This window comes from Cryptotermes secundus, unplaced genomic scaffold (assembly GCF_002891405.2).
Source record: "Cryptotermes secundus unplaced genomic scaffold, Csec_1.0 scaffold671, whole genome shotgun sequence".
In the NCBI taxonomy this organism is placed as follows: Eukaryota; Metazoa; Arthropoda; class Insecta; order Blattodea; family Kalotermitidae; genus Cryptotermes; species Cryptotermes secundus.
Genome location: NW_019724595.1, coordinates 381,853 through 402,648, shown reverse-complemented (window position 1 = coordinate 402,648; position 20,796 = coordinate 381,853). Strand labels below are relative to the sequence as shown.

Sequence of the window (20,796 nt, the reverse complement as noted above, 5' to 3'; positions counted from 1 at the left end):
CCCCCCAAGCGGCGAGCATGACCACTTCCTCATGCGTCTGCATGTTGTGGCGCTTGAACACTTGCAGACCTTCATCTCACCAGCGCTTACTGCTTATGACGTGGCAAACGGTAAAGCTACAAGCTGGAAAATCACTGGTTCGCGTGCTGATGGGGTGGAGCTTTTCAATTGACCTAATCCTTCCAGCCGCATTACGGCCCTGGGGTCGACTCAGCCTCTAACACAAATGATTGCCAGGAATCTTCGTCGATGGGCGGCCGGCGCGTAAGGCTGACATCCTCACCTCCATCTATGAGCCGACTGTGTAGAAAATGTGGGAACCTCGACGTCTCACAACCGTATGGACTTCCTCGGCGTGTTACAGGGATAGATTTACCTTTTTTTACTGATTATGAAGTGGCCGACGTGTTTTATGTGCAGGAGAAAGTTAGAGAGGAGATTAACGAGATCCTGGGTACGGACACAGAGCGTCGCTTCACCATGAAGGACCTGAACAGTATGAAGTACTTGGAATGCTGCATAAAGGAAGCCCTGCGGCTGTACCCCAGTGTCCCGGTGATAGCGCGCCAGCTCAACGAAGACATTAAAGTCGGTAAGTTCAACGCCCGCTGAATCCCTGGCACCAGATCGCGAAACTTCGAACATCGTACACAGCACATCACTGCGCACACTCTGTCCTCACAGCATATTTCCCGAACACCACGACTGTCGTCATAAGCCAACCTATCCTCCTGAACTTCTTTGCCTCCCCAACCAGAAGGCGAAGTAATGGTGACTGGCCATAGGCTGGACAACCTGGGTTCCACTTTCCTAGCAGAGACACACCATCAGCGCGTGCAGAGCAGATCAGACTTTATCCAACGGCAAGGTAAAGTTGTCCCTCTGCTTAATTAATTAAGCACCACGCCATGAAGATATGTAGGCGAGTAGAGGTATAGCTCCTGCCATGACTAGATTGAAGTGAGTGGTCAGCTTCACGCCTCAGCCACTTTACCCACCATGGAAGGAGCTCCTAGTCCACACTGGATAGGAGGCTGGGTGTCTCCGGAGCCGGTCTGGACGTCATGAAGAAGTGAAAGCTCTCTTGTCCCTGCCGGGAATCTAACCCCGGCTGTCCAGCCGGTATCACATCGCTATACCGACTGAGCTATTGTGGCTGTCTGTCCAGTGGATACTAGAAGAGGCTGAGTGGTCAGCTTCACGCTCCTGTCGCTTTACTCTCAGGGGGAACAGTTCCTGGTTTAATTTATATAGGAGGCTGAGTGGACCACAGAGCCGTCTGAACATTATGGATAAGAGAAAGGTCTTGTGCCCCTATCAGGAATCGAACCCCGTACTCTTCAGTCGTCCAGCCCGTAGTGTGGGTGCTGTACCAGCAAAATCGAATTATAAATTCGTAAAACACTTAAAATTAATAATATTTTGAAGTCACTGATGAAAGAAAATATTTGCTTTCATGCTGCCTTACCATTGTAATGCAGAAAGCTGTGCTATGTATGATAGACCCGTAATCATCTTCAGAATATGTATTCGATAGTGTCTTGCGGCATATCTGTTTTGGTTTATATGAGTGAAAGTGTTTACATGTCCTAACGTAAGGAGTTCATCGACGTTAACGACTTCTATCAAAGTTATTTCGATACTAATAACTTCTCATAGGTAAAAATACAAAAAAAAAGTAAAGCTGCCCTTGTAACAGGTCGTGCAGCCCCATAGGGTCGTGAGACATCGAGGCTCCCACATTTTCTCTAGACAATCGGCTCACAGATAAGGTTGTCAGCCTTACTCACCGGCCGCCCTTTAGCCCCCGCCCCCCAGAAGAAGATTCCTGGTACTCATTTCTGCTAGAGGCTGAGGCGACCCCAGGGCCATAGTGCGACTGGAAGGATTAGGTAAATTGAAAAACTCCACCTCATCGGGACTCGAACCCGCAAATTTCCGACTTGTAGCATAGTGCCTCAGCCAACTGCGCTACCGGGTGCCCATCACAATATTTTACTAAATATTATTTAATTTTATATTCACATAATTTGATTTGCAAAGTCCGAAAGGAAGGAGCCATAAGGTTGACCTAGGCATAAATGGAAGGAAGCTACGGTTGCCATAAAAAGGCTATTATCAGTTTCTCAAGAAATATTCGGCTCCACGGGATCATTTAAGAACCGGTCCACGCAGCACTCCCAAGGTCTTATCAGCCGTCCTTGTGTCACTGTATCATGCGCAGGGTTCAGAGTTCGTAAGTTTATCGTCATGGCTTCCTTTCTCTTTCTGTTCGAGTTCCCTTTTTTGTATTTGATATTTTAAACGCCGTCAGCATCTAGGCAGTGTCCATAGCTCATGCGGCTACTCGCCGACTTCCACCGTAGCAGGCCTTGTTCTATCCCATGTCAGATCATGTGTGATTTCTGGTGAACTAGGTGGCAATGGGGCGTGTTTTCTCCTAGTACCTCGATTTCCCCTGCCAGTTCTCATTCCACCGACTGCTCCACACTCATCATCTCATCCGGGAAAGCATTTGGTAGAAAGCGGTAAAAAAAGGTGAAGCTATCCCTGTAACAGGCCGTGGAGGCCCATAGAATTGTGAGACGTCGAGGTTCCCATATTTTTCTAGACACTCAGCTCACAGATGGCCCAGGAAGATTCCTGGTACTCATTTATGTTAGAGGCTGAGTCGACCCAGGGCCATAGTGCGGCTGGTAGGAACAGATCAATCGAAAAATCCAATGACCTCATCGGGAAAGAACCCGTTACCTTGCGGCTTGTAGCATAGTGCCTCAACCAAGCGGCCGTTACTTGTGATAGTATATTATAGTATAATTGTGATAGTATCCCAGCGTTTGCATGGAGGGACTGGGAAGACTACGAAAGGCCTCATTCCCTACAGCTGATGTGTCTCAACCGACGTCCTAACCTAGCATCTCCCGAATATGAATTTAGACCAGTACCGCTGCGCCAACTCCGTCGGTATTGCGACGGGCTACTGGCTGGACTGTCGTGGAATTGGGTTTCTGTTCCTGGCAGAGGCAACAGACCCTTCTCTTCTCCACGGCGGCTCTGAGACCCACGCTGCCTTCTATTCGATGGGTAACGTATTCTCTTTCTCCGAGGACAAAGCGGCAGGGGCGCGAAGCTGACCACCCACCTCCATCTAGGGGCGAGGTTACAATGGTATATTTGCAACACTATTCCCTCATATATCGACCGCCTCTGTGGTCTAGTGGTCACAGTTCCTTGCAACAGATTCAGAGGTCCGAGTTCGATTCCCGGCGCTACCAAATTTTCTGAGAAGTAGTGGGTCTGCAACGGGGTCCACTCAGCCTCGTGAGGATAATTGACGAGGTGTTTCAAGGAAACAAGTGGCTCCGGTCTAGAAAACCGAAATTGACGACCGCGGGGATTCGTTGCGCTGACAACGCAACACCCTCTATCCGCAAAAGTTGGCACTAAACTTCACCGACAAGCGGCAGTCGATCGGTCGGTATAGTTCGCTTGCGGACTAAAACAGTGGAGTTTGTTTTTGTTTTGTTTGTTTCCCTCATATACTAGTATCTCCATGGCGTGGCGCTTAATTAATTAAGCAAAGAGAAACCTTTATGATTATCTTCTCTACCTTCCTACAGATAGAGAAGTTGTTAAATGCTGTATCTCAAGTGTTATGACTCACGAGATAAATAGGTACAACGGACTTGTCTAATGTAAGCGAAGTTTTCCTTATAATTACATAATCTATTTACGATGATTTTTTAATCTCACAGTCACTTGTATGACTGCTTTCCTATCCGACACTACAACTAGACTGTACGGTTGCTCTGTCATTATCCTCCTTTCATGTATTTGAACCTTATTCAATCAACCTCTGTGCTCTCCATTAAGCGCACGTTCTGAATTAGGAACAAGTTTAACAAGTATTCCCATAATGGGAGGTTTGCAGTGTTTGTCTATTATCAAGGAAATCGGTCGTTGTTTGGTCTTATCTTTCCCAGGAATCCCTCTCCTCTAGAACAACACTTTTAAATTCTATTAGACTCCCAAGAAAAACAGTTTTCTATAACAGTTCTGAGTGCTGAACTGCAAAGGTGGAGAGTACATGCAAATTCCCTTTCCCTCAAAAGTAACCTGTTACTCAAATTTAAGTAACACGTTTCAGCCTACCTTACTTCCTTAAGGTATAAGAAGGTTTTTGAAATAACAGTGATGCATATGTGTGTGATTGCTTGTGTGTCCCCAATATAAATATTTGAATCAGTTGGCTGATTGTTACGAATTTTGTATCCACGTAGTCGATATACGAATATTCGAGCTTTATTAAAGCAGGATTCAATCCACACGCAACTTATTTTTTCAATGGCTCTTCCAGCCCATTCAGGGCTCTGGCCTTTTATTTAGTTACGTAATCATTTTTCACAGTCGGTAGGATTCCTTGGGCAAGTGACCAGCCCGTCGCAAGGCGCTACCTACATACAGGACAACACAAACGCAGAATAGGTATCAAGGAGAATTAATTTCGACTTTTATTATTTTCAATTAATATATTTCATATTCATTTTGTTGTCTTAAGTTTTGGGAGTATATAATCGTTTATGGTGCTAAGTATTTCACTGGAGTCCCTCCAACTTCATACATTTTCAATCCCATACAGCCAGCAATACAATAAAAACATGGCGGATATGCTAGCTTGTGCGACACTAGCGCCACTAAAATTAAGGCCCTGCCCTCAATGATGTAAAATAGCAAAATTTCGAAGAATAATCAGAATTTATTAAAGTAATAAATTTCTGGAATGTCAACTAGCGAGAAACTTCCCCTTCCATTTCTGTTTGATGACGAAAACTAACGAACAGCTGGAGATCATAAACATTTATACATACACGTGTTGTGTGGAATCTATTGGTAAGGTAATATAACTGTCCCTTTTCCTTCCTTTGTACTTATGACGGCTTCGGTAGACCACTTAACTCCTCTCGGGTTCGTAAAAGGTAAGGTAAAATTGTCCGTGTGCTTAACTAATTAACACTACGCCATGAAGGCGTATGGTGGAGTGGATGTATAGATCCACATTTTCTTGACCTCCGCACTAGCCGGAGTGAGTGGTCAGTTTCACGCCACTGGTGGTTTACCCCCGGAGAAATAGCACCCCGTACCCATTGGATAGGAGGCTGGGTGGGCCCCAGAGCCGGTCTGGACGATATGGAGAAGAAAATATTCTGGCCCTACCGGGACTCGAACTCCGACCCTTCGGTCGTCCAGTCCGTAGGCAGTCGCTATATCGGCTGCTCTACCTCGGCTCACTCTCATGTTTTGTGTCATGGCAATAACTAAGGCAACTGGTAGCTGCGCCGTTTAAGCCAGTCAACCGCTCCAAACTAACAACACAACTTTCACTGTTCATGAACTGTTTATTTGTCCGGAAGTGAAACTTCGCAACTTCCTTCGCAAACAAGGAGTAATATGGCCCTTTAATACTGTCAAAATTTAACGTTCCAAAACGAAGAGCTGATAAATTTGGAGAAGTATGAAGAGTGTGGGCCGGTTATGTCTGACTCCGATTAATTCAAAACGCCAAGTCTCCAAGAGAAGCATACTGTGAGAGTGTCGCTTCCTCTCCTAGTATTTCAGCTGACATCCCCCCCAGACAAGAATTCGTCTCTCCCGTTGCCTGATTTTAACTAGTCAAAGTCATCATGCAATCAGCACAAGCCAATCATACAACGACTTTGAGAACACAACAGTTCCAAGATATAGAACTCGGAACCCCAACATGTGAAATCGGTTACATTCTTTAGTTTAGGGTCCAGCTGCACTCTTCCGAGGGCAGCTACGCATGTCAATAAAAACAAAATGCACATCTGCGGAAAACTACAGACTTGCCTCCTGTGGTGACCTTGTCCCCTCCCGGGCATCCAAACTGCATGTAAACAAAACAAGACAGTTGTTTTCTGTCCAGATGAGAAAAACAAGCCATAACACGCTAATAAATCGGTCTCGCCAATAAACCAGTTACCCTTCCGAAACGACTAAAAAGGACAATAGCGTCCACGGAGAACTGTAACAGGTTCCGACTGTCACAGTAAATACACGTACATGGCTTTAAGGTTATCCCAAATACATTTAACGAGTAGACAGAATATGTGCTTAGTTAGTTAGTTAGTTAGTTAGTTAGTTAGTTAGTTATTTATTTAGAGAGGGTGGGTTTCCCCATGCACCGCGACCAGTTTGATCTATTGTGCTTCCCTCTATGATATTCTACCAGTCTCTATACCCTACCGATAAATGGTGCGTACCATCAGTCCCGCCGAGCAAGCGAGTTCGACCACTTGCTTAGCGCTGTCTATAATGCTTCCCCCATCTATCAGAGGCCTTAGAGACTATTGTTGGGCGGGAAACGTCCTGAAATTTGGCTCAGTGATCCCCTTTGGGGATATGAGGTTCTTTTACGTGTCGTAAAGTTACGACACAGGACACACAGCTTAAAGTCCCTCCCGGAGGACTTGTTCCCTGAAATTTTCCGCCCTTAAAAATTCGACTACCTCCGCCGGGTATTTGAACCCGCGTACCACGAGTCATGAGGTGCGAACGTTACCTCTAGACTACGGAGGCCGCTGAATATGTGCTTAAGTAATAAGTTCTTCACAAAAATATAATAAATTAACACTAATAATAATAAGAAACATATAGAAGTCTATGCAGTAGGAAGGCAGGCTTTATCGTTACTGTTAGGGGCTCATTTTATCTGTAGGCCTATTAGCAACATATCGATATCTGGTGCATAACAAGGAGGACACGGTCACTTGAGAATATCTCTAAGCTACGCAGATATTCATCAAGCAGCACTTTCCTTATAAACCGCAAGAAACATCCTGCAAGTTTGTGAATATTCATTTTATTTCCCTGCTGATGAATCATTCTGCCTTCTGTTATGGATGTGTACTTCGATATCTTGCATTAAGAACACAGACTGCTGGTGCTTGAGCAGAGGGTTCTGAGGGAAGTATTGTCACATAAGACAGAGGAAACAGCAAGAGGGAGATTTGAACTCACATAAAATGATGAGCTTCATAGTTTGCCATCTACTACTCACCAAACGCTATTGGGGTCATCAGATCGAGAAGAATGAGAGGGTAGGGAGAGTTAGCACGAACGCTAGAGATGAATGCGATGACAATTTTTATCGTAAAACCCGAAAGAAAGAGACCTCTTGGAAGATATAGGTATAGATGGAAGGATAATATGAAAATATATAAGGGTTGGATAAAAAGTAGTGGCAACACTGCTGTAACATGAAAGATGTGCGTCAGGTGGCACTAGCGCCGTCTGTAGCTGGCAGCAGAAGTTCAGTTGAAGTAGTGCAGTGAGTGACTCTGGTTTTTTCATTGAGTTGCATTGTGCATCGTCCTGAAGTGCAGGAGCCCAGTTCAAGCGCCCTAACAACATGTTTACGAAACAAGAACAACGCTCCTGAAAAAAAAATGAAGTTGCACGAGGTCTTAGTGCACAAAACTGTTATCAGGGACTGCGAGAAGCACGTGGTGATGCTGCTTTGCCATATCGCACAGTGGCGCGATGAGTGAAATTGTTCTGTAAAGGGAGGGATGCCGTTCAGGACGACCCCATGTTGACAACCACACAGTTCAGCTTCTTGCTTCTTTGCTGGATGTCGATCGTCGATGGGCTGCGTGGGAGTGAGCTGCTGAGGTAGGCGTATGTCACAAAACCGTGCTCCACATTCTGCACGATATTCTTGGATACCGCAAATTTGCAGCGCGTTGGGTACCCCATACAATGTCCGAGGTGCAACAATGGCAACGTTATGCAATTGCACAGGACTTGTTGGACCGGTACCAGAGGGAAGGTGACGACTTCCTTGGAAGGATCGTCACTCTGGGCGAAACTCGGGCTCGCTCATACCAACCGCACTTGAAGTGACAATCAAATGAATGGAGGCAATCTTCTCCAAAGAAAGTGCGCCCTACACAGAGTAATGTGAAGGCGATATTCATTGTGGCATATGACACTGATGGAGTGATACTGCACCACACTGTACCTCAACGACAGACAGCAAACGCTGCCTACTACTACAATTCCCTGGGTAATCATCTTCGTCCAGCACTCAGGAGAAAGCGACGACACTTGTTAGCAACGAACCCCATCATCCTACATGACAATGCAAGGGCTCATACTGCTGACGCTATCGAGGATCTCCTTCGCCGCTGGCCATGGGAGATACTGCAACATCCGCCATACTCACCCGATATGAGTCCGTGCGATTATGACATCTTTGCCAAAATGAATGAACCACTGCGAGGGTTACGTTACAACACAAGAGATGAGATTATTCGTGCTGTCGGGCGGTCACTGCTGGATATCAACAGAAGCGGACGCACTGAAGGTGTACGATGCCTTCCACGAATTTGGCAGAAGGCGGTACACATGGGGGCAATTATATTGAAGGAATGTAAGTGTGTTTACCTCAGGTAATAAAGTCATTTCAGAACTATAGAGGTGTTGCCACTACTTTTTATCCCACCTTTATACCTTTAAAAACGGAGTGTGTGGGTGTAGGCTGCATTGGGCGGAGTTGAAGAATGGCATACTTGTAATAAGCATAAAAGAAACAAGAAATCTAGAAGAATTTTGGTTTTAGAACCTCATACAAACCCAGGACGTTGATGGGAACGTGAAATTAAAGTCGACTGTATGAATATCTAAATACTTCCCAAGTTTTTGTTTGTATTTTCAAAGTTATGGCGAATTACCGCAGAAACCCGCAGTAGGCCATTCAAGTCAGACTAGAATTCAACATATTCGTTGAAGCGTAATAAAGGTTATGGCATTTCAAACTATCACAAGCAGTCATCCGAATCTCCCATACTCAACCTGTGATCCGCGGATCGCTGTCGGCCAGGAATTCCTGCTTGGTGTTATATTATTAGCCTACTTTCCTTATTTAAAAAAAAAAATAAAAGGAGGTGTATGTGATCGCTATGCTGTCTGTGCGTCTCTGTGGCGCCGTCTGATGTTTTTCGTTTTCTGTGCAGTCCGTATCATATCAAAGACAAGTAGACATTTAGTTCTTCTCAGAACTTCTTGTACTGTATCATAGCTGGAAAATTGTCGATTTTCAGATAATGACAATTTTCTTTTTCTGTTCGTTTACTTGGAAGACGATTAAGCCTGACAATTTAGTTAAATCAGGTATTTCATACACCCTGCTATGCCTATTTTATTGCATCACAAGGAAGCATAAATTTGCATACCTTAATTAAATATTTTACAAGAGCAAATATTTCTGATACGGTTCCTTATGCGTTCATCATTTTTTTCGAATATAATATCGACCAATGGTTGGATCCATAGCATCAGAAGAGACGACAGCGACGTAGGCAGTATGTGGCAACGGACTTGCGCAGTGCCACAGTCCAGTCGGTCTGCTGTAACGCTGCCATGATTCACAGTCACATGTGTGATTCATGGAATGTTCGAGCCGAAACAAAGTAAATGTTTCTTTTCAATGACAAACACGTCGTCACCATGAGCACGATAATGAATATGGGTAGCTACGGGAACTCCAACCGCAGTGAATAATCAGCTGATCCATGTGTGCCAACAAAACAGTTCACAAGTTGCATTAATCATCCGTGAATTCTAAGCCATTGCCGCGTATCAGTGGCGGTATGGAGTGAACTAGTTCCCAACCTGCAGCTTTCGTAGCGAACCTACAGAGCGCAGAGATATCTGTGTTTTCCACCTGCTTTGAAGAGTTAATTAAACTAACCCGCTTCCCCCTCTCGTACAAAGTTCTCGAAATCTGGGAGAGTACTCGGTTCCTATTATATCAGAAATTCCATTCCATTCATAGAAAAGTTGGCCCAAGGGTTAGAGCTTCTGACCAGGAGGTGTTCGGTTCGAATCTCGGCAGGGACATCGACTATACTGATGGATGGTTTCCGTAGTTGTCCTTAGTTCCTCCAAGCAGGTGCCGGTAGCATCTTTCTGCATCCTTTCCAGTTCATAATTCATTAGTCATTCGACGCTATATATTCAGAGTTTTTGTATTGCTAGTGGGGTGGGACTAAGTCCGTTGTACTGCGGCCACTTCTGGCCTATTGTACCGGCCCCAGATGATAAGTGAGGGTTATTGTGGAGCAACTGGTGGAATGAAGATTGGCAGGGGAAACCGAAGTACTCGGAGAAAACCTGCCCCAGCGCCACTTTGTCCACCACAAATCCCACTTGACCAGACCCGGGATCGAACCCAGGCCACCGCGTTGGGAAGACAGCGACTAACCGCTTGAGCTATGGCGTGGCCTATATTCAGAATTACTAACAACTCAGTCAATTAAAGTATATATATATATATAGAGAGAGAGAGAGTGAGAGAGAGGATAGCTCAGTCGGTATACCGACAGGCTATGGGCTGGATAGCCAGGGTTCTATTCCCGATAGGGGCAAGAATTTTCTTCCCCACAGCGTCTAGACCGGCCCTGCGGTTCACCCAACCTCCTATCCAGTGGGTACTGGGGGGTGAAGCGGCCGGGGCGCGAAGCTGACCACTCACCTCCAGCTAGTACCGAGGTCAAGGATGGTGGAGGTGTACCACCACTCCCCAATATGCTTCAATTCATTAATCACAAGGACAACTTCGCCTTATAAATATGTATTTATATACCCATACAGGCACGCGCGCGCACGCACACTGCAGAGAGTGCGAACTCACAACAATCCAGTCATCACATTGTTGCAACCAATACTAAATGAAATACAATATCAAGAATTTGTTATAAATAAGAATTTCTCTTTTATTAAAGTAACGAGAGTTGGCAACCGAGAGACTCTTCGGTAAATTCATCTACCGGCAGAATTTCTATTATCCGTGACCAGCGCGTTCAGCTCTTTGACGGTGTACAATGTTACCATAATCTCACTCAGCCCATAGAAATCTTACATTGCCTGTTCACAGCTCACTACACCGTGCCAGCCGGGACTACAGCACTCGTCCTGACATATATGCTACATCGCAACCCAGAAACGTTTCCGCAGCCCGAGAAATTTAACCCCGACAGATTTTTACCAGAGAATGTTTTGGGCCGCCACCCGTATGCTTATATCCCTTTCAGTGCAGGACCCAGGAACTGTATAGGTAAGCATCTTTAATGTTTTGTTTTGACGATGGTACATTAGTACAAATATCATGTTTCTGGACATTATCCATTGTCCTGCTTTTACCTAGAACACAATCCTGCTTATTTTTCAAAACACAACGTTTCGGAGATTGTCTCCGAAACGTTGTATTAGCAGGGTGCCGTTCTAGATAAAAACAGGACAATGGATAAAATCCAGAAACATAATATTTGTAACAGTGTACCTGTCTGGGTTCAGAATCCGATGACTCAACTGGACTCGACTGAGAGTAAACATAATGCAAAATTCTGTCCGGACGTGCCCTCGATCTTTGTACCTTGCGACTGTAGCGCATGCGTACGTATGCATTGGCTTTATATAGACCTACGTCTTGGGGTTTTGAAGATTACCTGCTGCCCTGGATGGCCGCCAGTGTTTATTCATGACACAAACCCAAGTTTGTTTCACAATGCCTGCCCCGTGGCATTCAAACTCTAAACCATTTCCCTACAACACCTTCCCCCAACTAATCAAGCAATTATTGATACACTGACTATAGAATTTTACTAATTTATCGATAATATGTATAGTAGAAATTATTAAAAGTTTATTTTAAAGAGAAAGCGACAAGTTTTGAGGAGCCAGGATAGCTCATTCGGTATCGCAACGGACTACGGGCTGGACAGCTTGGGTTCGATTCCAGCAAGTTCAAAATATTTCTCTTCTTCACAGCTTCCATGCCGCCTCCGAGGCCCACCCAGCCTAATATCCAGAATGTACTGGGCTCTATCCCCCAGAGAAAAACGGCAGAGGCGTGAAGCTGACCATAAACGTCGATGTAATGCCGAGGTCAAGAATAATGGAGCTATACCTCCCCCCATACGTCTTCGTGGCGTGATGATTAATTAATTAAACACAAGGACAATTTTATCTTTTTGCCTTACTCTGTAACGAACCAAGTTCCGGGTTAGGGTGGATGTGATAGTGTGCTGTGTGGTCAAGGGGCGGCGACAGATTGGAATGGAGTAGTGGAAAACCAAAGAAACTCGAAGAAACCCTGCTTCATTACTAATGAGTTACCACAAATCGCTTGTGAAGTCACCAGCGGCGAGAAGCCAGCGCCAAACCGCCTGAACGTTAGGCTGTTCTGTGAAGCGCAATGGATTTGTCCATAGCCTACATGAATGGCATGGGCAGTCATGTGAACATAGTTTACTGTACATGCATACTGATAAAGAAGAAAGTTAAGTTATCCCTGTAACAGGCCATGGAGGCCCATAGGGTTGTGAGACGTCGAGGCTCCCACATTTTCTAAACAATCGGTGAGATTCCCAGCCTTACGCACCAACTGGCCGTCAGTTTCCCCCAGGAACATTAATTTCTTTTAGAGCCTGAGTCGACCCCAGGACTATAGTTGCAGCTGGAAGCATTACGTCAATTGAAACATATAGTAATCTCATTGGAATCGAACCAGCAACCTTCCGGCTTGTGCCGTATTGACTCAACCAGCTACGCTATCGCCTTCCCCATAGGCATATTTGATAGGCCTTCATAATTCTGTATGTCGCCACAGAGATGAGGCAGAGAATTACTGTGCTAATAAGTTTCTTCAGGAACTTTGTAAGCTCTACTTAACCAAAAGAGAGAAAAATTGCACGAGTGCTCATTTCGCAGTGTAGACAAAATTTTGGTTTGAAACTCTTAGTATAAGTAGTATTTACTTTCAGGTCCGTAAAAACCTCATCGTCTAGCTAAACTGAGACGATTTGGGGAGCACTGAAGAAAGCGGCACTATCTTACGTTGTTCAAACAGCATATCTTCCTGTCATGCTAAACCTGAAATATGACGTAACATTTCTTCTTTCCTCAGGCCAAAAATTCGCCTTGCTCGAAGAAAAAGCTGTAATTGCCTCGATCCTGAGGACGTACCGAGTAGAAGCTGTGGACAGAAGAGAAGATCTGACGCTTCTAGGGGAACTCATCCTGAGACCAAAACACGGCTTGAGAATCAAGATCTTCCCAAGAACAACGTGATTTTTTCTGTTTAGCTTCAATAAAATCATTTTCATATGTCTGTTTTTAGTTTCATTTAGGTCACCAATCATCTGTATCTTTGGCAATGCTACTTGTCATCGCTTACTAAAAGTAATAATATTTACTGTATATAAGTAAAAAGAAGCTTCCAAACTATCACTGTACTGTGTGTTCGTGTACTGTACCTGTTATCCAGTAAATTAACTATTTCATTCTGGTGGAATTTCAGTCATGAGAATAACTAACGCTATCCGAAAGTGCGGGCGATCCATAACTAATAGGGCTAACAGCCAATTTGGTACCCGAACTGAAAAATAACTGTGAACCAATCACAGTACATAAACTAAGAAACTAAACTAAGACCAAACTCCTTGGCTTTTAGTCCTGAAACGAACTATACTGACCGAGCGACCGCAGCTTGTCGGCGAAGTTACTGTCAACTCTCGCGGATAAAGGGTGACGCGTGGTCAACAGAACTGATACCCACGGCCGTTAATCTGTGGGCTAGTGTTCAGAGTTCCTGGCTAGAGATTCAAAGGTCCCGGTTTCAATTCCCGGTGCTACTATATTTTCTGAGAAGTACTTGGTCTCGAACGGGATCCACTCAGCCTCATGAGGATAAATGAGGAGCTACCTGAATGACAAAGTAGCGACTGCGGTCTAGAAAACCGAGACCACAGTACATAGTTGATGAATTTTTTTACCACATCTTGAATTTATTGTCTCCATAAAAATGCAAGTGGCTTATAATTCTCTGTTGAACTATCGCAGATATAGGGGACGCTATAGCGACGGGCTGCAGGCGGTACGGTTCGGTTCCCATCAGAGGCAAGAGACTTTTCTCTATTCTACACCGTCCAGATCGGCTCTGGGTTCCGAAGAATAAAGCGGCCGGTGTATGAAGCTGGTCACTAACGTCACTAACGTCGAGGTTAAGATTAGTGGACCTATATTTCCACTCCTCCATACGTCTTCATGGAGTGGTGCTGAAGTAATTAAATATAGGGATAACTTTACCTTTGTTATTGCAGTTATGAACACTTCATCTTTGAAGCATGAAATTCTTCGAAATAGCGTGTATAAAAATACAGTTTTAAATGGGATTCTTATGTAGCATATAAGAAAGAGTAAAAAATTTCAAAGGATGTAGTTGGAATTCTTCCATACTTGTTCCCTTGGCCGTCACATCCAGAAGGGGTCTGGGGACGACTCAGCTCTCTGTCCAGTGTGTCCCGCTTTGGTCTTCTCACCCGGGGTGATATTTGAGCTTGAAGGTAACCCGTCGCGTCCGTTTCCTTTCTGTATCCCAATACGCGTTCACTGCGTGGGTCTTGGGTGCACACTCTCACTTTTAACACTACTATTTCATTTTTCCCCCAAAATATTAGGACCTTTCCACGACAGTTTTGTCACGGCACCGAGGAACGTGATGTCTATATCATAATTACTTTTCGTGTGTAATTTTGTGAGGTCCACAGAGAATAACCCTCTTAACGTTGTTTATCTTTCTTTGGCACTCTTACTTGACTGTAAAAGTAGAACATTTACTTTCAATATCGTAATTTTTACTCTATTTTACTTATTTTGAAAAAATAATAAAATATCACTTTGTCCTTGTCTGCCTGCCTGCCTGTTTGTCCGTCTGTCTACCTCCCTAATTGTTTAGGCTTATGAGGCTTATGAGACCGTGTCTGTGTATCTCCTTAATTTTGCCATTCTCTGTGCGGTCCGTGTCGTATCAAAGCAAAGCAAAGCAAATTATCAGTTTGTGAAAATGACCACTCACCTCCAACTAGTGCCGAGGTCAAAAAAACGTGGATCTATACATCCACTCCCCCATACGCCTTCATGGCGTAGTGCTTAATTAGTTAAGCACAGGGGCAACTTTACCTGTCCCAGTAAATAAGATCACCTCCGATGTTGAAATTTGTGTTTCATGTAAAATCGATACACTTTGAAATTTCTTTTTATTATCGATAACAAGCTTTTGTGGCAGAGAAGCTATGCCACAGTATTAACAGTCTATATGATAAAACCAACATAGGAAACTTGAAGCCCCAAACGTCTGCAGAATACGCAGTGAAGGACGCCGAAAATGGAGGGCGTAGAATGCCCGTTACAAAGCCATTGTCTCAGAGCTATTAAAGAAATGTTGTGATAATTAATAGACGTATAAAAGTTTTCATTTTTATTTCGATAAAAAGAATTTAAAGTTATAATAATTAACTATATATATTATTTTGTTAGGTGTTCATAATTATACACGGAGCCCTTATTGATTATTGAATTTGCTGAAAGCTTGTTAAACGTAACTATATATAGTTATAAGTCTTTCGCTATCTACACACACTACGAATAACTACAGTGCAAACTCAAGGCATGCGCATTTGAGACTTTAGATACACACTCTAAAAATAGGAACATCTGTATTCTACCAGATAGTCAAGCTACAATTAAAGCACTTGGTACACACCAAATCACTTCAAAATTGGTCTGGGACTGCCACCAATCTCTCATACAACTGGCCAGACATAACAGAGTTCAATTGATAAGGGTGCCAGGTCATGAGGGTATTGTAAGGAATGAAACCGCATATCCGCTGGCAAGAAAGGGATCTCAATAGCCGTTCACAGGACTCTGAACCAGCCTGCGGCAACTCAATTGGGGTTGCCAAGAAAGCGATCAGGGACTGGACATATAGAAATCACAGAAAACACTGAGAATCCATAAATGGACTCAAACAGGAAAAGGGATTTGTATTTGGACCCTCTGCCAGAAGAAAGAAGGGCCTGTTGAAATTAACAGAGGTCAATTAAGATGTGTGGCAGGATTACTTACAGGACACTGCCACCTAAAAGGGCACCTTTTCAAACTGGGATAGACAGATGACCCAACCTGTGAGAGGTGCTTACAAGAAGATGAATCAGCCACACACATCCTATGTGATTGTGGGGCCATAGCGTATCTAAGATTTCGTCACCTGGGCCAGTTCTTTATAGAACCAAGTGACTTTTATGGCGCCCCCATAAATGAAGTCCTACATTTCATTCGAAGTGTAGGAATAATAACGGGCTAATTCAAAGGGGAAGCACAATAGATCATTGAAGGTCGCAGTGCAAGGGCCGGATTTTAAGGCCCACCCCTTACACATACTACTACTACTGCTACATACTAAGACTCCTCGGTCTGTTGCACCTTAAATAGCCGTTGCTTCGTGGCGGCTTCTAATAATGGAGTTTCCTTTCCTTTCGTGCTCATGGCGAATCACTGACTACGAGTGCCGGCTCCCCCAACTCACGACTAACCTAAAGCAGAGCAGTAATTTGCTGCTGGTCGTCGGCAGCACACACATTCTTCATTTCCGGCCCACCGGGACCCATTACCAAATTTTTGGTCTTTCCAAAATCACTTGCATGTTATGAAATGGGGCCTTCTCTTCAATGAGAGGAGTTGGTCTTTCTGAGCAGACGTTACATATGTTGCACTGCAATTTATTATGAGTGTACCAACACTCACACAGCGCCCAGGTAAGGATATTTATAGGCTATGGACACCATTACATGCTTTGTCACTTTACTGTAATAAATAATATTCATACAGCACAGGGACCTCTGTCAATGTGCAGCAAATCATGCCTTAACTTCAGCTAGATGAGGTCAGGTAAACTGCTGCTGGTTTTGCCAACACAGTCTTTCTTGATTCCAGGTTCCGCGGGACTCTACCATATTTTTCTGTCTCACGGCTCTGGTAGTCGTGCAACTGTGGTCAGATATCGGTCGGCCGGGTAAATTTCAGCTGGCCGTCGCCGCTTCCTCTGTTGCGTATGTATCCGTTGTAGTAGGAATGTGTTTACAGAGCTGTTGCTTAGCAATGGACATCTTCCCTGGTTTCACTTTCTAGGCCCTCAGGCGTCATGGTGCAATAGTCAGTAAACCCAAGTACCAAACGGAATCGAAAGCCATCAGAATATTTTAAAATTAAACCTCTGGAAGGATGGATTGACAGACACTATCTACTTTCAGTTTATGCACTACAAGCTGCGAACGTGTGACAGTTACAAATTGGCACGGTGTCACGACACGCCACTGGTTGCAAGTAAATTTTAATAGCGTGTATATTGGTATCGTTGGTAGTTTGCGTGAACGGTGTGTGGTGGCAGTGCTGTTTGTTGCTAGATTGTCTTTGGTGGTCGTTGGTTGTCTATGCTGAACTTTATGTTTCGAAAGAAGTGTGATCTAAGAAACGTCGCAGGTGATTAAACATAGAGAAGAAAAGTGCAATTTTAATTCTTGTGTCAGTGTATCTTTGGCAGTGAAGATGAAGTTGCTGTATTTAACAGTGCTTGGACTAATCTGCGGTAAGGATGCAACGCAGTGTCTAATTTCTTGTATGTATATATAATACGTTAGTTGAAATTACTTCGCAATCAGTCTTATGGCGATGTTGCGTAGATAGCTGAACTTTATCATAATTTTAATATTATTTTCTCCCCCTACTTAGATATTTGGTTATGATTGTCAAAATATGTTTTGTATCCTATTATACATTACAGTTGGTGTTATATTGTGAAATTGTGTTATCCACATATACTAGGCATATTGAAACGGAATGCATTCCTGTTCAGTTGTCTAAATTTTGTCTGCCCATGTATATGTTGGGCTTTATAAAGGTAGTATCATGCATTATACATACACTTTTCATGTGGTACATTGTTCTGACTAGGCCACAGACAATGAAAAGTTGCAGAGATAGGGTACAAAGATCATAGTTTTCAGTCACCTTGTCATTCAGTCATATACAGTGTAACTGGTTTTGTGCAGAGCTCATACCGGAAAGCTCAAGTGGTAAATGAGTTATTTAGGTAGAAAATCAGTAATTTTTTGTCTGTGAAAAATGTAATATCAAGAAGGTAAAAGTGATTGGTACGGTACCTGTTACTTTCCCTTTACTTTCTCTATTGTCATCCTTCATAATACAGTTTTTGTTGTGGAAGTCGGTATAGCGGGAAGATTTATACATTTTGGGATTAGGAAGGCATGATCTGTATTAGCTTTTGATTTCCAGTAGTCTGCATCTGATCAGTTTGGGCAGTTTATAGATAAACAATACAGCTACACAAAATAACTGTGGAAGAAGTGTGCATCATTGTGGTAGCCTTTAATAAGTGAAAAACTTGAATTATTACTCGTGTTAATTTAAAAACATTTGAACTGTTTTAACTGACTTTCAATTTTAAGTGGTGCTTCCATCGATAGGGAACTGATGTAATGAAGCAGCATACATATAAGATATACCTGAGGATGGCCTTATAAGGCTAAAACATATTGTAGAGATAGTGAAATAATGCATGAAAATTTGGCAGTGTGGCAGCTGCCGCACAGCCATTGAAAGTTGTGTTAATAAGATTAAAAATAAACATTAAGTGAAACACAAACTTTCTTAAACTAAAATTTGACATCTTCCTGGCATCTGGCTAGGGGGTAGGAACATAGATGGGTAGGTACCATAGATCATAATAATCCCTACTGGTGCCTGCCACTTGAAGTGCAGGCTAAGCTGTCTGTAGAAAACCTTGATGATACCTCTAACCATGATAGGGGGTGGAGAGGGATGCTGAACTCCACTGCTGTACCTGCTCTAAAATAGCGGGGTAACACCCTTCTACCTTTTCCTGCAGCCACAACTGATTAGGATTTGGGAGCCAGCCCTTAGTCACCTGATTTTCATTGCTATCATCTGATTAGGTTCCCTATGTGGAGTACCACCCCTAAGAGACATCTCAGGACAAAAAATAGGTTGCAGTACACTGATTTCATTTATAGTCTTATGGAATTTCATGGTAGCAAGAAAAGTGGCAATTTTCGTTTGACATCTATGCACAGAATTACACTCTAACCCCTAAGGGTTCAATGAATCCTCTTAGATTTAACTACTGACTATTATCTACTAAAATATTCATTGCACGGATATCATTAGAGACCTGTATAGAGGAATAAATGAACTGAAGAGGGCTTACCAACCTAAAAGTATGAATGAATGAATGCATAATGGGTGGGCCCTTCTGGTCCTTGCACTGCGACCATCAATGATCTGCTGTGCTTCCCCTTTTTTGTTTAACCCTTTATCGATCCTACACTTCAAATGAAATGTGGTTCTTTGTTTATAGGGGTGTCATAGGAGTCACTTGGCTCCATAAAAAACTTGCCCAAGCGGTGAAAGCTTAAGTAAGCTATGGCCTCACAATCGCATAGGATGTGTGTTGCTGATTCATCCTTTTCAGGCACTGTTCACAAGTGGGGTCATCTGTTTGTCCCAGTTGAACCTAAAAGAAAGTTAGTGGAAGATGAAAATGGTGCTCTGCTTGCAATTGCCACTAACATATGGCACAGATGGGAGAACTGCTTCTCTCAGTTATTGAATGTACATAGGGTCAGTGAGGTTAGGCAGGTAGAAATACATACAACTAAGTCGTTGGCAACTAATCCTAGCCCTTTTGAGATTGAAATTGCTACTGCAAACTTGAAACGGTATAAATCGCCAGATAGTGATCGAATTCTGGCAGAACTTATTCAGGCAGAAGTGGAATATTACATTCTAAGATCCATAAGCTAATTACTTCTATTTGGCATAAGGAAAGGTTGCCTGATCAGTGGAAGGAGTCTCTTATTGTACCAGTTCACAAGAAGGGTGATAAAACTGACTGTAGTAATTATCCAGGGATATCACTACTATCAACTTCATACAAAATTTTATCAAATATTCTTCTCTCAAGGTTAAGTCCACACATAAATGAAATTACTGGGGAGCATCAGTGTGGGTTTCGATGTAACAGATCAACTACTAATCAGATCTTTTGGATTCGTCAGATATTGGAGAAAAAATGGTAGTACAATGAGATAGTACATCAACTATTTGTAGACCCCAAGAAAACCTTTGATTCAGTTAGGAGGGAAGAATTATACAATATTCTGATAGAGTTTGGGATACCCATAAAACTAGGTAGGTTGAATGAAATGTGTTTAAACGAAACGTATAGTGAAGTCCGTGTAGGTAAACATTTGTCTGATAAATCTCCTATCCAGAATGGTTTAAATCAAGGAGATGCTTTATCGCCACTGCTTTTCAACTTTGCTTTAGAATATGTCATTAGAAAGAACCAACAAAACCAGGTGAGGCTGAATGAAATTAAACGGGACACATCAGCTGTTGGTCTATGCTGATAGTGTGAATCTGCTGAGTGATAATATAAATACTATAAAGAGAAACACACAGACTTTAATTGACGCTGGTAAGGAGGTTGGTATAGAATCATTACCAGAATGCAGGGCAAAATCGTGACATAAAGATAGCTGACAGACTCTTTGAAAATATGGGATCATTTAAATGTTTGGGAACAACAGTAACAAATCAAAACCTGATTCAGAAGGAGATTAAGAGTAAGCTGAACTCGGGTAATGCTTCCTACCATTTAGTGAAGAACCTTTTGTCTTCTCGTCTACTATCTAAAAGCGTAAAAATTATAATATACAAAATTAATGTTCCCTTTGGTTCTGTATGGGTGTGAAACTTGGTCTCTGACATTAAGGTAGGAACATACTGAGGGTGTTTGAGAACAGGGTGTTGAGGAGAATATTTGGACAGAAG

The 20,796-nt window shown here is 43.2% G+C and overlaps 2 protein-coding genes across 13 annotated transcripts in view; both read left to right on the top strand.

Annotated features, from left to right (window-relative positions):
• Positions 1-13,192, top strand: part of LOC111862384 (cytochrome P450 4c3) — a 373,344-nt gene extending 360,152 nt beyond the window's left edge. For 10 of the 12 annotated variants that reach the window (XM_023847719.2, XM_023847720.2, XM_033750643.1 and 7 more), the window contains 3 exons: positions 421-592; positions 10,958-11,137; positions 12,989-13,192. In XM_023847719.2, coding sequence (XP_023703487.1) covers positions 421-592; positions 10,958-11,137; positions 12,989-13,152 — 516 coding nt within the window. In that variant the 3' untranslated portion in view covers positions 13,153-13,192. Of the gene's footprint in view, positions 1-420; positions 593-10,957; positions 11,138-12,988 lie in introns of those variants that run through there. The other 2 variants (XM_033750645.1, XM_033750647.1) reach the window with 2 other exon arrangements.
• A 4,112-nt stretch (positions 13,193-17,304) lies between these two features.
• LOC111862388 (prosaposin) overlaps positions 17,305-20,796 on the top strand; it is a 54,283-nt gene continuing 50,791 nt past the window's right edge. The window contains exon 1 of the mRNA XM_023847734.2: positions 17,305-17,509. Within this exon, the coding sequence (XP_023703502.1) occupies positions 17,470-17,509 (40 nt within the window). The 5' untranslated portion in view covers positions 17,305-17,469. The remainder of the gene's footprint in view (positions 17,510-20,796) is intronic.